General features: G+C 38.9%; 1 protein-coding gene across 5 annotated transcripts in view; it reads right to left on the bottom strand.

Annotated features, from left to right (window-relative positions):
* The window catches only part of LOC139465778 (collagen alpha-1(I) chain-like), a 108875-nt gene that overhangs the window by 11746 nt on the left and 82785 nt on the right, over positions 1–14344 (bottom strand). For 2 of the 5 annotated variants that reach the window (XM_071247676.1, XM_071247679.1), the window contains 14 exons: positions 13942–14115; positions 13254–13409; positions 11750–11866; positions 11033–11173; positions 9966–10073; positions 9397–9510; positions 8723–8830; positions 8295–8420; positions 7816–7983; positions 5932–6159; positions 5054–5185; positions 4134–4280; positions 2765–2803; positions 818–1153 (listed from right to left, as the gene is read on the bottom strand). In XM_071247676.1, the coding sequence (XP_071103777.1) occupies positions 818–1153; positions 2765–2803; positions 4134–4280; positions 5054–5185; positions 5932–6159; positions 7816–7983; positions 8295–8420; positions 8723–8830; positions 9397–9510; positions 9966–10073; positions 11033–11173; positions 11750–11866; positions 13254–13409; positions 13942–14115 (2094 nt within the window). The remainder of the gene's footprint in view (positions 1–817; positions 1154–2764; positions 2804–4133; positions 4281–5053; positions 5186–5931; positions 6160–7815; positions 7984–8294; positions 8421–8722; positions 8831–9396; positions 9511–9965; positions 10074–11032; positions 11174–11749; positions 11867–13253; positions 13410–13941; positions 14116–14344) is intronic. The other 3 variants (XM_071247680.1, XM_071247678.1, XM_071247681.1) reach the window with 3 other exon arrangements.

Here is a 14344-nt window from a genome sequence, read left to right as displayed (position 1 = left end):
TGGATTATTAACAATCACGTAAGTAGTACTAGTTTTTTCCTTAAAATTTCACGACTACATGTTCTTTCTAAAGTCCCATTTTCTCTCGTAAGTTTATAAATATCAGATATCAGATATAGTGGCTTCAACCTCAACACTGAGGTCCATGCATATAAATAATACTCATAATGAACTCCCTACTAAACAGCTGTCAGAAGCAAGACTAAAGATCTGATAAAGTTGCTGCAGAATTTCCTATATAGAACAGCTGATATAGGAAGATATTTGCTCAAAAAAGCTATCATAAACGCCAAGCGCAAATAAACCAGGAACAGTTTGTCTGTGAAAATTAAGGAAATGAAAGGATAATTAATCATTTCAAGTAAACCAGAAAAACACATTTTGTTAAAAATTGATTAAATCTACAGCATAATATTATCAGTGGTTGTGTCAAGAAACTTGTTAATAAAAAGGACAAATTAATGTGGATTTATATTTCAAAACTGAAAAAAAGAAACATCTTTAAAAAATTTTTTATTTTACTGACTACCACTTGTATAATATTACACTTTATTATCTAAAAACAGTTCCAGTTTAACTCAAAAATGCACAATAAATGACAATAAACGCAATAGCATTCTTGCAAAGTGTAAGAGCAAAGAACGCAGCCAGCCCAGGTTAATTAAACTGCGTAAGCTCATTAAAATGTGGCGCTGCAACAGCGAATCAACAACCATGTTCCATCACAGCGGCATCTGTATTGCGCATCTAAGGCTGTTAATAGAGAAATGGAAGTGCATGTTTTAGCATTTTCTTGCAAAGCAGGAGAGAACTTTACCCTTGTGATATTTTGATTGTGTCTATTGTTTCGAGTTCGTCCCCTATTGCCAGGGACACGTCTATTATTAGATCGCCATCTATTTTCCATTTCTTGTCGCCTTTTTGCCCTTTCTGCCAGTATTTTTTCTCTTTGTAATCGCCTTTTTTCAATTTCTCTTTCTCGTTCTTCAACCATTCTCCTCCTTTCTTCGGCTACACGGTCCCTATAGCTTACAGTAGTATCGACTCGGCCAATTTGTTTTCGGCCATTGTTTTGATTACGGCCATTATTGGCAGGCCCTCTAACATTATTATTAGTAATTCTATTGCCAGATACGCTGGGAGGGAGGCGCACCTAGAACGTAGGAAAAGGAATGGGTCAGGATTGCATGAAAACATGTCGCATGACACTGATGAGGATGAGGATGATGATGAGGATGAGCGCAATAGCCAATGTATAATACATTACCACACGATCGCAGTATGAGTCTTGCGTAACCTTTACCTGGTTATTGGCGCTTTCACCTCCTTTGAAATTGCGCTCGCCATAATGCAACTGACAGAAGCTCGTGCAATGCATCAAATCAAATCACCGCAACAAAATAATTTCTGAGATCCTGTCTAAATTTGATCATCATGTACACCATAAATGCTTGCATAACCACTTTATCAATTTGAAATATGACTGGTAATTTTACTATATTTGAATGCCTGGTGCCGACTTTGAAATATTTCATCCAAAGAGTGTTGTTTATTCAAGCATTTCTGGTCATAAACAAAAAATGACATTCCATGAAGGCATATTCAGCAATCTATTGACATGCGAAATAGCTAACTTTGTAAAAAAAAATATCTCTTGCCATCTTCACAACTGCAGATTACCATTTGCTGTTTAAACACATTTACACAACTAACCATTCACCTTGAGCATGCACTGTCAGTGTCAAGGATTCACGTACCTAAATTGTACATTTTGTGGAGCAAAAACACCAATTGACAGAGTAGAAAGCACCCCAGTATATTAACTCATCAAGACCATAAAATGAATATTTGGCACATAAAATGGATGAACATAAAGTTGATTAATGATGTCAATCAACCTTACACAAAATGCAAACACAATGTTATGAATTTCATGAGCATATATCCAAGGCAATTGTGTCTAATACCTCTTATAGATTGATACTGACTAAATATCAAAACATTCTGCTGAAGAATAGACAATATTCACACATCATCCACACACTAGTGTGGCTACTGTGAATAATATGAATAACATCTATATGTATCTTTCCTCCTTTAAACATCTATCATCTCCATGCTCCTACTATAACAGGAAACCTGTTAAATTTAAAATCACAACAAAACAAACACTAGGCACATTAGTACAATGGGAGAATTTCAAATAATAAACCATGGGTTCAAAAACACATTGAATACGATAGACCCATTTCACTGGATCATAAGGTTTCAAACTCCTACCACAGCTTGTCTGATCCCTCCATTACCACTGTGCTCTGTGTCAGAGACAAACACTAAGATGCTTCAGTGTGATATACTCCTTATTTTGAAAACTAAAGTAAACGAGCTAAATCACAGGAAACAGTAAGACTTTCAAGATTCATGTCAAAAACATTTCCATACATGCATATTGCTAGATATATACCGAACAAAGAAAATGAGGCATTATGAATATTTTGGGGGATATTCTTATGTAGACTGATCACACAATATCATAAAAATATCCCAAAAATATTCATGATCCCTAACTGTTGTTGATGAGAATAGTTGATTCTGACATATGCTTATGGATATCATACAGATAGATTTTCAAACATCTCCGTTCCATGCATGTAGTTCACACCAAAGTTCAATATGACCTATATTGAATAATGCAAAATCAGCTGTTTTCAGAGTCGGGCATACATGTAGAAAGTTGCTGTAACACATGGAAAAAGATACTTACTGGAGGTGTCGGACTTGGTAAAGGAATGGTTTGTCCCAGCTGAAAATATAAAGGCACCATGTTAGCAATCTGTGACCTGTCAAGAAAACAGAGTGCTGTCACACTCCTCAAAGAGTCCTAACATCCAGAATAAAACCAGATTAGAACTATTGGACCTCATGAACAAATACCCAATAACTGATAATTTTACAACCTGAATGTTGAACCAATGACAAAGTGTAAATCCAAAGAGTATTATGTATTATCTTAAGAAAAACCAAAATTAAATAGATTTTAACATGCAAATAAATCATTTTGAAATCATGCAGTGAGATTTAATTGATTCAATATCATAGATTATGATTAAAATTATTTTCAAGTCCAAATAAATCACTAGATTGTGTTCCAAAGATTTCTTACTAAACTCAAGAACAAACCAAATCCAAGAAGCAATTTGCAACTCATGTGAAGCTTTTCTACTGTTGTTCAAGCAGAACACTATCTATTTGAAAATGGAAACTATATAACTTTGCACCTATTCAATTATTCTAACGTGAGGTTTCTAATCTATGCAAGTATTTGGGTATGTGTTCAAATCAATGTCCTGAAACAGAAACAAAGGTTAATTTAAAGACACCAAAACAGAGACTGTCAGTCTTGAAATCGAGGCTGATTAGGCGACACTGTTAGTTCAGCTAATGCATTCTCATGCCTTAACTTAAAGTATGTTATCCCACTTTAATATTATTAGTAACATTGACACATCACCAATGACTTAAAGAAATTGGAAACCAAATTTTAACACATGCAGTTTATAAATAAGAATTTTGTGTTATAGACATTCAGGTTTTGCGGCATAAGTTAAAAGCTCATGCTAATTTGAAACATTGAATTAGATTAAGAATGCTGTTAAATGTCATCTTTGGTAAAGTTAGATGGCAACTTAGTTTCGTTCATGCCATTAATTTTTTTTCTCAGATATAAATTAATATAAAATAATCAACTTAATTCAAAATATTTCAAAAGATTAATATCGTGCTGAATCATGTTAACAAAATGTGAAAATTACTTCCTTCAGAGAGATTTCAAGAATTCCAGTAAAACCAATAAGGATAGGGTAAACAAAGGGAGATAATTCATCCTAGTTTTACAAATGGAGGCAGGTAAATAGTACTTCTTCAGATGCAACAGTTTGTTAACATTTCCCTCCACTGGTAAGACTAAGCGAAACAGGCAAAGGCAAAAAATTCAGCATGTCAAAAACACTGAGATGTAGACTAACTGCTCCAGAGCCATGGGAACAGTCTTGCAGTCATGGACCAGGGTTAGATTTGTGCAACTGTTATGAGAAGTTGGAAGGAAAAAATGACAAAGTTGTTGTTGGACATACGGTCGATGTTTCTGCCGCCGTAGCGACAGTGGATTTACTCTGTGTGACCAACATTTCTGAATCCTTATCAGATAAATTGGTACTTGTGATCGGGGAATCTGTTTGTCGGGCAGGGGGAACCGGGATTTCTATATCAACATCTTTCGTCTGAAATCAAGTGAGCGTCAGAACATGGGTAAAGACAAACGATGAGAGGTTTCAGCCTCGGCTCAGCCAAACCTTCCTGAGCACGCCCAAATATCCACAAGATTGAGACACCCGGTTAAGGGTCATAAGTAACAAAGGAGTCAAAAATAATACATCAGGGAATATATTATTTGAGTTTTATCACACGTTATGTCATGCTTCAGACAGTATTTTTAATCAAATGTATTTTCTAATTCTAGTGGAAATTAGAATTAAGAGAGAAAATGAAATCACTGTAACAGAAAGATGTTGAATGACCTCCTAATTTATTAGAAACTAGATAAAATATCATGCTTTTTTAAAAAGTCTTGAAAGAGAATATATATACTTTTCCAAAGGAGTAAAAACAGATATAGAAAGGAAAACTGAAAATAACACGATGATAAATGATATGAAAGATGTCACTGTCGAATAGCAAAAGGAACACTTGTTGTATATATAAAATATAAATTTCTTTAGGATCAATTCCTTTGAAATAAAATAAACAAGAGTCTCTTTTTTTTATTCCAGTCTCCCTGACTAAAGAAATATCATTTTCCTTTAACATCCCAATTGATTAAAGAGCAAAGCCAGTCTTGGCAACAGAGTAGTTTGTTTTTTGTTTTGCAAAATTCAAGGAATGACAATACAACTTCCTGAGACTATTTGACACTCATTGCACACTCAAATGAGGACTAGGTAACCATACTGAGGGGAAAAAGAGATGGATTGTCTGTGACCAAGGTTTAACTTACCATGACAATTTTCAGTCCATTTTTAACCCTGAGGTATAACAATTCTTGATCCATGACATACGCCAATGTTCCCTCTGGTAAGTTGTAGGAAACGGACAACAAGGCATCCATACTGCGGTATGTGATGGCAGCCTGAAAGAAAGATTCATACTGAACATCGTGTAAACAATAAAATGCCATACTGTATTGACACTGGATGGCATGATGAAGGTGTAGCAGGGCAGTCATTCCACAGATGACATCCTTAGGCTTAAAAAAAGAAAGAAATGGTTCTCAGGCAATAAAAATATAGTACGGGTGGGCGGTGGTTTTTTTTTTTTTAGCTTGTTCAAACTAGTATGAAAGCAAATAAACAGTTGTGTACCACCTGGGAAAGGGCCTGCCAACAAAAACAAGCATACAAACTCCTATTGCCGCCATGACCATAACATGAGATGCACAGTAATGCAGTGCGCATGTAAAGGGAAGTAACTGTGTGCTATATTGGATCACATTGTTTTTAAGTAGCAGGATTTTGTAATTTTTTTGAAAATGGAAATAGAAACAAAACTTTAAATGATGTGGGCGGTGCCTGAGAACCAAGACTATTTTATTTTTTTTAGCCCTAGCTTTCATCATAAGCACAAGCTGTCGGACTTCAAAAGCATAGTATCTTTCTCATGGCTCTGTGTGTTTTTGTTTTTTTTAGCCCCTTAATACCAAGCGCCAGACATGGTAACAACAAGTACCATCTTTTAACGTCTTTTGGAATGACGCTTGCGGGGATCGAACCGCATACCTTCTGCTCTCCGGGTGAACACTCTACCACTAGACCACTGAGGCAGTCCTATTCTGAAAAGAACATGGAGCCACAAGAAATTATCTCTGTTTATACCAACCCCTGAAACTGTGCCTCCTCCAAGAACAGCCTCTCCAGCAGGACCAGGGGGACCTGGAGGGCCAGGGGGACCACGCCCATTGATTGCAAAGTCTCCGGGTGGCCCAGGGGGGCCACTAGGGCCTCGAGGTCCGGGCAAGCCAAGGCCAGGTGGTCCCTGGGGTCCTACGGGTCCAACTGGACCTTGTCTGCCTCTTGCTCCCTCTGCACCCGCTGGTCCTCTTGGACCCTGCAAAATAAAGTAGAACTTGGTGGATGGGGCAAAACAATCATCAACATCCTTAAGTTCATAACGGGCGCCAATGTCAGCAAGCAATATGAGTGCTACAATTGTCCGAATTCCCATACTTCAACTCTATATTTGTTATGAGAAAAAAGGCCAAGGATCTAAGAGATCTTAGTGCAACAACTATCAAATGTGATTTAAGTACCTTAAACACCGCTGCTAGTGTTTTGCTAGTGTTTGCTAGTGTATATCAATCTAGCATACTGTTCACCGTAATTGCACAGGGATAATGTATCAGTTTCACTCAGGTATCATTTACCTTATCTAGAACTACCGTATTTGACATAATAAGCGCCCAGGGCGCTCTCAAAATTAGAAATAGAGGGCTCTTATTAGAATATTATTTTGGTGATAAAGAAAAGGAGTTGAAAGATTGTAAATTTCCTGGTTTATATTGACAGCCTGAAATGTTTATACAGAGGTCCCTCGCTACAACGCTACCAATGGGGTCCAAATAATTGGTGGGTGTTATAGACGATGAGCTGTTTAACCGAGGCCGTTTATGTTTTCGCCGTTTGTTATTATTTATAAGCCTTAACTGTCAAATTCAATGTGAATGTAGTCTACTTACATGAAAATATCGATCGATAATGGTAGTAACAGACGCTTTGAGTGAAGAGCCAATCAAAATCCATTACACAAGTACGGAGTGATTCAGTGGCATTGATTGGTCATGTTGCTTAAAATACGGAAAACGAGAGTTTTGACCAGCACTATGCACATTCAAACACATTCATGCAAATATAGATACACATTCAAGCCAGATTAATTGGTTTGGTACGGTTACTTGATCCGAATCAAAAGGAATGACCGCCGTGTTGTGACAGCAACTACATGTGAGTTGACAGTGTCGCCTCAAATTGGATTGCCCACTAATTAAGAAAATAAACTTCGCTTGTGGTTCTCTTTTATTGCATGCATGCGCTTCTAAGATCGAAGGATGAATATTGTGAAAAGTTAACTAGTAGAACAATCGTATTTCCGGGACTTGCCGCGGATGTTTTCAAACAGATTATTAGAACTCCATTCAGCGATAAACGATTGATTATGCAATGAGAAGCGTTATGTGCAAATGAACAACGAACAACAATACAATCACGGCGGTGTAAAACTCTCAGTATTAAAAGTGTACATAAATTTTGGGAGACATGCGATACCGCGCGTAGTAACCAAGGTAGCGCTTTATCGAAGAGCCCAATAGCGAGGGATCACTGTATACGACAGATGTATTTTCCAGAATTTAATTACCACTAATTAAGGATGCATATAACACACGTATTATCTACGACTAAATAAGTCTTGTGTGCATTGATCAATCGGAAGGGGTGCTTATTGGGATTGTTCACTTGCCAATATATTAGCAAATATCGTTGTGGGCGCTTATTAGAGCAGGGCGCTCATTACGTCGAATACGGTAGGTAGAATATTGGCACCAGGTCTCTGAGCATTATCAAACTTAAAAAATGAGTCATGTGTCTTGTAAACAGGAGTTAGTGTCTTGTAAACAGGAGTTAGTGTATTGATAAATCAACTTCAAAATTAAAAACTCTTGCTGGGGAAAATCGTATCCAGTTCCGTTATGAATGAAGCATAACTGACCTTCATGCCTTGTGGGCCTTGTGGGCCTACAGGGCCTGGTTGGCTGATGACTGTGGTTCCATCTCCACTTCCTGAAACCACGGAGGAGGAAAACCCTGGTGGTCCCGGGGGTCCTGATCGTCCATCTTGACCAGGGATACCATCATTACCGGGGACTCCTGGGTCACCCTGGAATAGATCACGTGGATGTATACTAGGGGTTAATACCACATCAGACCAGAACATTTGGTCAAACCTGATACAACAAAAAGCTGGAAATGGTATTTCCACCACTCAACCGTCATATCCAATGTGATTATTCAATAGACTTGGTTCCATTCATATACCTTTCCATATATATTAAATATCAGGATGACAACTTTCAGATACAATAAGATGGTATCACACCCGCACCATTAAGAATTTTTTTGAAACAATACGTGACTACATGTTTAAGGACTGTGATGGATAAAACAAACATAAATATGTGTATGTCTCACCCTGTTGCCCTTCGGTCCAGGAATGAAGACTCCACTACCCCCAGGAAGGCCAATACCAGGTTCACCCTTAGCTCCCTTGATGCTGAAACCACGCTCACCCTTCCGGCCTCGGAGTCCAAGTCGACCCTAAACAGCAAATTGACCATTTACTATTGGCAGTCATATTGAATGTTTAAAAGAACTGACATTTAAGAGGAATCCTATCAAAATGAAATGAATAATTCAATTCATCTAGAAATTAAAATTCCATGACCTAAATTGATACCATACTACTCAACATTTTACAGGGATATTCCTTGTTGTCCATTATACACCAAACATTGGAAGTTATTGGTAAAGAATGTCTTGTTTCTCTATCCCTATAAAAGCTGGATTAGTATATTTGAAAATACAGAATGTTGAACCAAGTATTCAACTGGCAATCATACCGGGAATCCTGGCATGCCCATTTCTCCCATTGGACCTTTAATTCCACGGGGTCCCATAGGTCCACGGGGTCCAGGTGGTCCAGATGGACCTGGAGGGCCAGCCTCAACCTGCAATGACCAAACACTACAAATGAAGGTATGTCCAAAAAAAACATGGTCACAGAATGGTAAGGATAATAAGGTCAGAAAAGAAGGAGTCAACAAGATTACAATCGTTTAACACAATGCTCACAATATCCTTCCACATCAAAGATGATGTGAAATGGGGTTTAACATCACGTCCAAGATTATTACACTTATGTAGCAATTTGAATGCAAGTGTGTGTGTGGCTTCATGTACTAGTCTGGACTGATGCAGATTCATAGTACTAGCCCACTGAGATACCATGCCGCAGTTTAACATGAATACCCCTCTCAGACACAGTATACTGACTTCGAGCCGACCAGTCCTTGTTTTAGCTTCTTAATGCCGAGCGCAAGACAGGGTAACAACAAGCACCATCTTTTAACATCTTTTGGTATGACGGGCCCGGGGATCAAACCCCGGACCTTCTGTTCTCTGGTCCATTTCATATAAAAGATAAGTGGAGATGACCACCAATGTGAAATGTTGATCGTATATCTGGAATCAAAAGTAACAAATTAACAAAGAGACATGTGAGTGACATACTGACCCTGACTCCGCCTTCAGCTCCAGATCCTGACCCAAAGATATTTCCAGGGGGTAGACGGGTGGGTTGACCAGGAGGCCCGGGGGGTCCAACAGGTCCCACATCTCCCTTCTGACCCTGGAGCACAGCAACATACTTCATGAACAACAAATACAAACATTTACAAAGATTCAGCCACTTAACAAGGATATTACTTCATTATTTGTATCCTTTTCAAGTCAGTGAGAAAGTAGTTCATGTTAGTGAGGTTCAGCTGGATTTCTCACTGTTTTTCAAAATATGGTAATAAAATGATACAAACAGTATTGCTTTTACTTTTATGTTCAACCTGCTTGTCAATGAATGAATGCTATCATATGCCACAATCAGAAATATTCCAGCAATATCATGGTTGCCAGTAAATAGAATCCAGGCTAAGCAGTGACAGAAACTATTTGGGTCATGGTGACACGTAATTAACCTAATCACTGAGTCTGACCACCCAATTCATATTAGTCAACTTTTACGATGGGGCAATGAGATTTTTATGGTATTTCTTTCTCTACATTTTCTGCTGATGTGAACATACTCACGGGAAGACCATTCAGACCAGATTCTCCTTGTTCACCAGAAATGCCAGCTGGACCAACAGGACCAGGGCGACCGGGTAATCCATCTCGGCCTGGTATACCTGGCTCTCCCTGGAACAAAAACAGAAACATTCCATATTGGGTAATTTCAGCTTTACAAAGTGTATATGGCATTTTAAGGAAGCCATTCAAACTTATTATTAAATTGGTAAATGCATGTACATAATATTAATAATAGTGTCAGATCAAAGAGTTTCAAAACAAAATGTGCATATACAACAAGGATATTCATATCTTTCCATGATACACAAAACTGATTCTCACAATATGCCAAGTGTATATTCAAATTGAACAACATATCTGGGGCGCGTTGCAAGCCACGAATCGCTTAGAGAAAGCAACTTTAATTGCTCATCCCGGGGTCTACAACAGTTTGAAGCGTTTGTGCACTCTTCCAAAATGGCGGCACAACTACCGCTTGGTTGCCTTGACATAATGAAGAATATAATAGAAGAGGCTTGATGACGAGCTGATGAATTTGACTACTTTGAAGATGTGACGCAGACTGAGGATCATGGGGTGTTAACTGCCTTTGCTCATTTCCTTGTTGATCCAGTCAAGAATCTTTTGTTCCGCTGTCAAAGTCAGCTGTTATTTTGGTTTGAGAACAAAGCGACCTCAGCCAGTGATTGTTTCACTTCCAAGCAGCTGAAACTCAGCCAATGTTGTAGGGCAAATCGCTGTACATCACTTGCAGGTGATTGGTGCTTTGCAACACACCCCTGATTATCCCTATCCAAAGTTAAGTATATATTAGTTCACTGGTTACACCTTACACCTTACCGGTACTCTGTTTTCTATTTCCTTTCAAAATATATTGCTGGCCAAGACGTCTACCACGCCTGCACAATCAATCATTTGTGCACCTTCAAGTCAAGTAAATGACTCTCAGCACAAAATACCCAGGAAAGATCTGATGACCCTTCCAACCCTGTTTAACTATTCTATGGATTTCCCTGTGCTGCATGGATAGCTGTACCATTATTTTAACTTCCAAACAAAGCTCTCACCCTCTGTATAACAACGTCACCATCTGATCCGGATCCTCCAGAGCCAACAACGGTTGATCTTCCAGGAGGTCCAGGGGGTCCAGGAGGTCCTGTAGGTCCAACAGGGCCAGGGTCACCCACTCCAGGAATTCCATCTCTGCCCTGTTGCAAGACAAAACATGAAAGGTGTTGACTTAAATTACAGAAACAGAGTATCCTTGAGGAGCTGTGCTCAGAGAGCAAGAATAAACTTGTTACATTCAATCACTGCAGTGAGTACAGTGATCCCTCAAAACAACGCTACCTTTAGTGTCCTGCATGACCAGACAATTTCATAGTGAACCTAAATACTTTTTTGCCAGGGCTCTGGTTGAACAATTCCCAAATGGACATTTTCTCTTGAGACCACTGATATGATGGTAACTAGACTAACCCGCTTACTGAAGTATTGATGCATGACCAACACCTGGAGAAGGAACTGTAACAGTCCATATTCCAGTCTGCAATATCTCCCACATTGCTGATCATGCAGGACTTGCTATCCTTACAAAATGGCCTCACAACCCACACACTACTTAACTCTCATTCTGTCAATAACCAGCTGGTACTCGGGATCGTGGAATGAAGATTTTGTATTCTCATGTCACCATGATGTATTTTATGTCCATAACTTATAGTCATGCAAAATGTTAACATTTGGACAACATGCTTTGAGGAACATGAAACACATCTACATACGTTAATGCCAGGTTGACCGGGCTGTCCAGGCTCTCCTGCAGAACCTTCAACTCCAGGACTACCAGGTGTTCCGACCTCTCCGCGAGGTCCCGGTAGGCCATCATCTCCTTGGAAGCCCTAGAGATGGAACAACAATGCAGTGTGTGAAATAGTCACAACATATTGCTAACTTAAAAGTTACCGTATATCGCCATCTATAATGTGACCCCACGTATAAGACCACCCCCCTGTAAGGACTTTAAAAATCGATGCTGATTTATATACCTTGTCTATAAAGTGAATCGGAATGAAGCACATCACCAGCGCATACACAATCCCTACATTTGCAATAAAAATGTGTTTGTCTTCCGGAGAAAAAATTACATTGTATCCCTTCAGCGAATTCAGGGAAACAAACAGATCGTACCAATTAAACTAGGTCATTTACCCTATCAATTGTAATTACTGTTCTGATAGGCATTGTTTTATATGCAGAGATTGAGATGACCGTTTGTATTTTTTCGTAAACTAAGCAGGAAGTAGCAATCAGCTGTACACACGTTTCTTGGAATCTACCGATGATTTGCTTAATGAGTACCCAATAATATAACTTTCAAGAATTTTTATACAATAATCAAAAGAAATGAATCTGAAACTATCATTTTGTTGGGAATAATTTATTCCAATATCATGTTAATTAAGTAATATTTTACTATATATATTTGATATAAATTAATAACCAAAGCGTAGCACTTTGGTACAGCTGATTGCTATTGCTGGATATTTTTTTCGTATGGAACAATTTGTCCAATCACTGTTGATGCTTCCACGCTCATGACAGTGAAAACTTTATGTTGACAAATAATAGTCAAACTGCAACAAATTTGATATTCAGCCAGTCAAAGTATGGCATTAATGATATATATATCCATTCTCTATCCACTAAAGTTCGTTTCAAGGCATCAGTAGCAGTAATATGACCGTGGTTGCTGTGAGTTGTGCAATCTTCCAAGCACTTCACATACAATTTTGCCGAAATGAAAATAAACAATATTGAACGAAATTTTGAATAAAATTAATAAAATTGATTACAAAGGTAAGTCCAGATATATGATGAACTTTTTTATGACCAGACAGTGTAATTACATGATTAGTTTCCATACTTCATACTTCATTACAGATTTGTTGACATGGTATTTCCGGTGTTACGTTTAACCCAATCAAACTTTTGCTAGCTACAGGCTAGCTGGCAGGTGACTATTTTGCAACACAGGTACAATGTGATTATCCCAGCCTGGGAAGTCGAGAAAGGACCACCGCTCTAAATAAAAGACCCTTCTGATGGGGATTCCCCTAATGAGAGTAAGAGATCCTCAAGCAAAAGGGGTCTGCTCAACAGTCATTGCAGTGCTCTGCTTACTGGTGAGACTGAAAAATACCACAGTGTCTTCTTCACAGCAAAGCTACAACCAGCAGTTGGTGCATTAGGCGAGGCAAATGTTCTTTACTATTTCATTAAACTCACTCGTTCACCCTTGGGTCCAGAAACACCTTGGTATCCTCGTTCTCCCTTGGGTCCTTCTGGTCCTATTTGACCTGGCAGGCCATCAGTCCCTCGTGGACCTGGTAACCCTCGGGGTCCTTGGATGCCTGGCTCGCCCAACTCACCATCTCCCGAGTTCTGAGACGACAATTCATTTTAGTCAAAATAACATTCTCAGTAGTACAAATCTCTTGTGGAAATCATGCATGGACACCTATTTCTGATGGATTATGAATTTTTTAAACAAACCTGTCATGTAGAAAGATATAACATGTATAATTCTACATAAACATCTTTAGAGATTAATATACTCGCATGTGTGTCATACTGATTTTACGAAAAAAGTGTCAGCATTCTTGTATTTCTCAAGCAAGAGCGAGGGTAATACATGGATTCTTAAGTTTGCATGTTCTTAACCATGTTGAGCTCCCCTTTAGAAAAATGCACCCAACACAACTGCTATCTTAGAAAACCACAATTGTCAACTGACATCAATAATCATCAGCTTTGACAACGTTTCAAGTGTGACATCCTTCTGACTGTAAGTCACTACAAGGTTTGAATGCCGTAAAGATGTCGTGAACAATACACTGGTGTGCGTGAAAAAATATTTGCGCAAGTGCACATACCATTTTTATGAACCCTAAGGGTGATAAATAGTTATCTGTACCTCGCCACTTCCGAAGAAGCCTCCTCTGCCAGGAATCCCAGGGGGTCCTGGAGGTCCTTGGGGACCCATCAGTCCCCGGTAACCTTGAGTGCCTTGTAACCCTCTGCTGCCATCATTTCCAGGCTCTCCCTTGGGGCCTGGCAGACCTTCCTCACCAGGAACACCCTCCAGACCCTGCAACAGTACAACAAACACTCAACAGGGGCCAGATATGTAAGCATAGGTAGATCCAGGGGGCCCCCCACCTTTTAAAAAACAACTGTAGTTTGTTGTAGACAATGTCCACCCACCTCCTCCCACTGAGAGATGATTTGAGATATTGGACCCCTCCCTTTAAAACCAAATGGAGTATACTGTAGACAATTCACTCCCACTGAGCGAGGGTTTTGGTATTTTGGACCCC

The sequence above is a fragment of the Haliotis cracherodii genome, unplaced genomic scaffold (genome assembly GCF_022045235.1).
Source record: "Haliotis cracherodii isolate W230 unplaced genomic scaffold, xgHalCrac1.p SCAF_18, whole genome shotgun sequence".
In the NCBI taxonomy this organism is placed as follows: domain Eukaryota; kingdom Metazoa; phylum Mollusca; class Gastropoda; order Lepetellida; family Haliotidae; genus Haliotis; species Haliotis cracherodii.
This window is presented reverse-complemented; position numbering and strand designations above follow the sequence as displayed.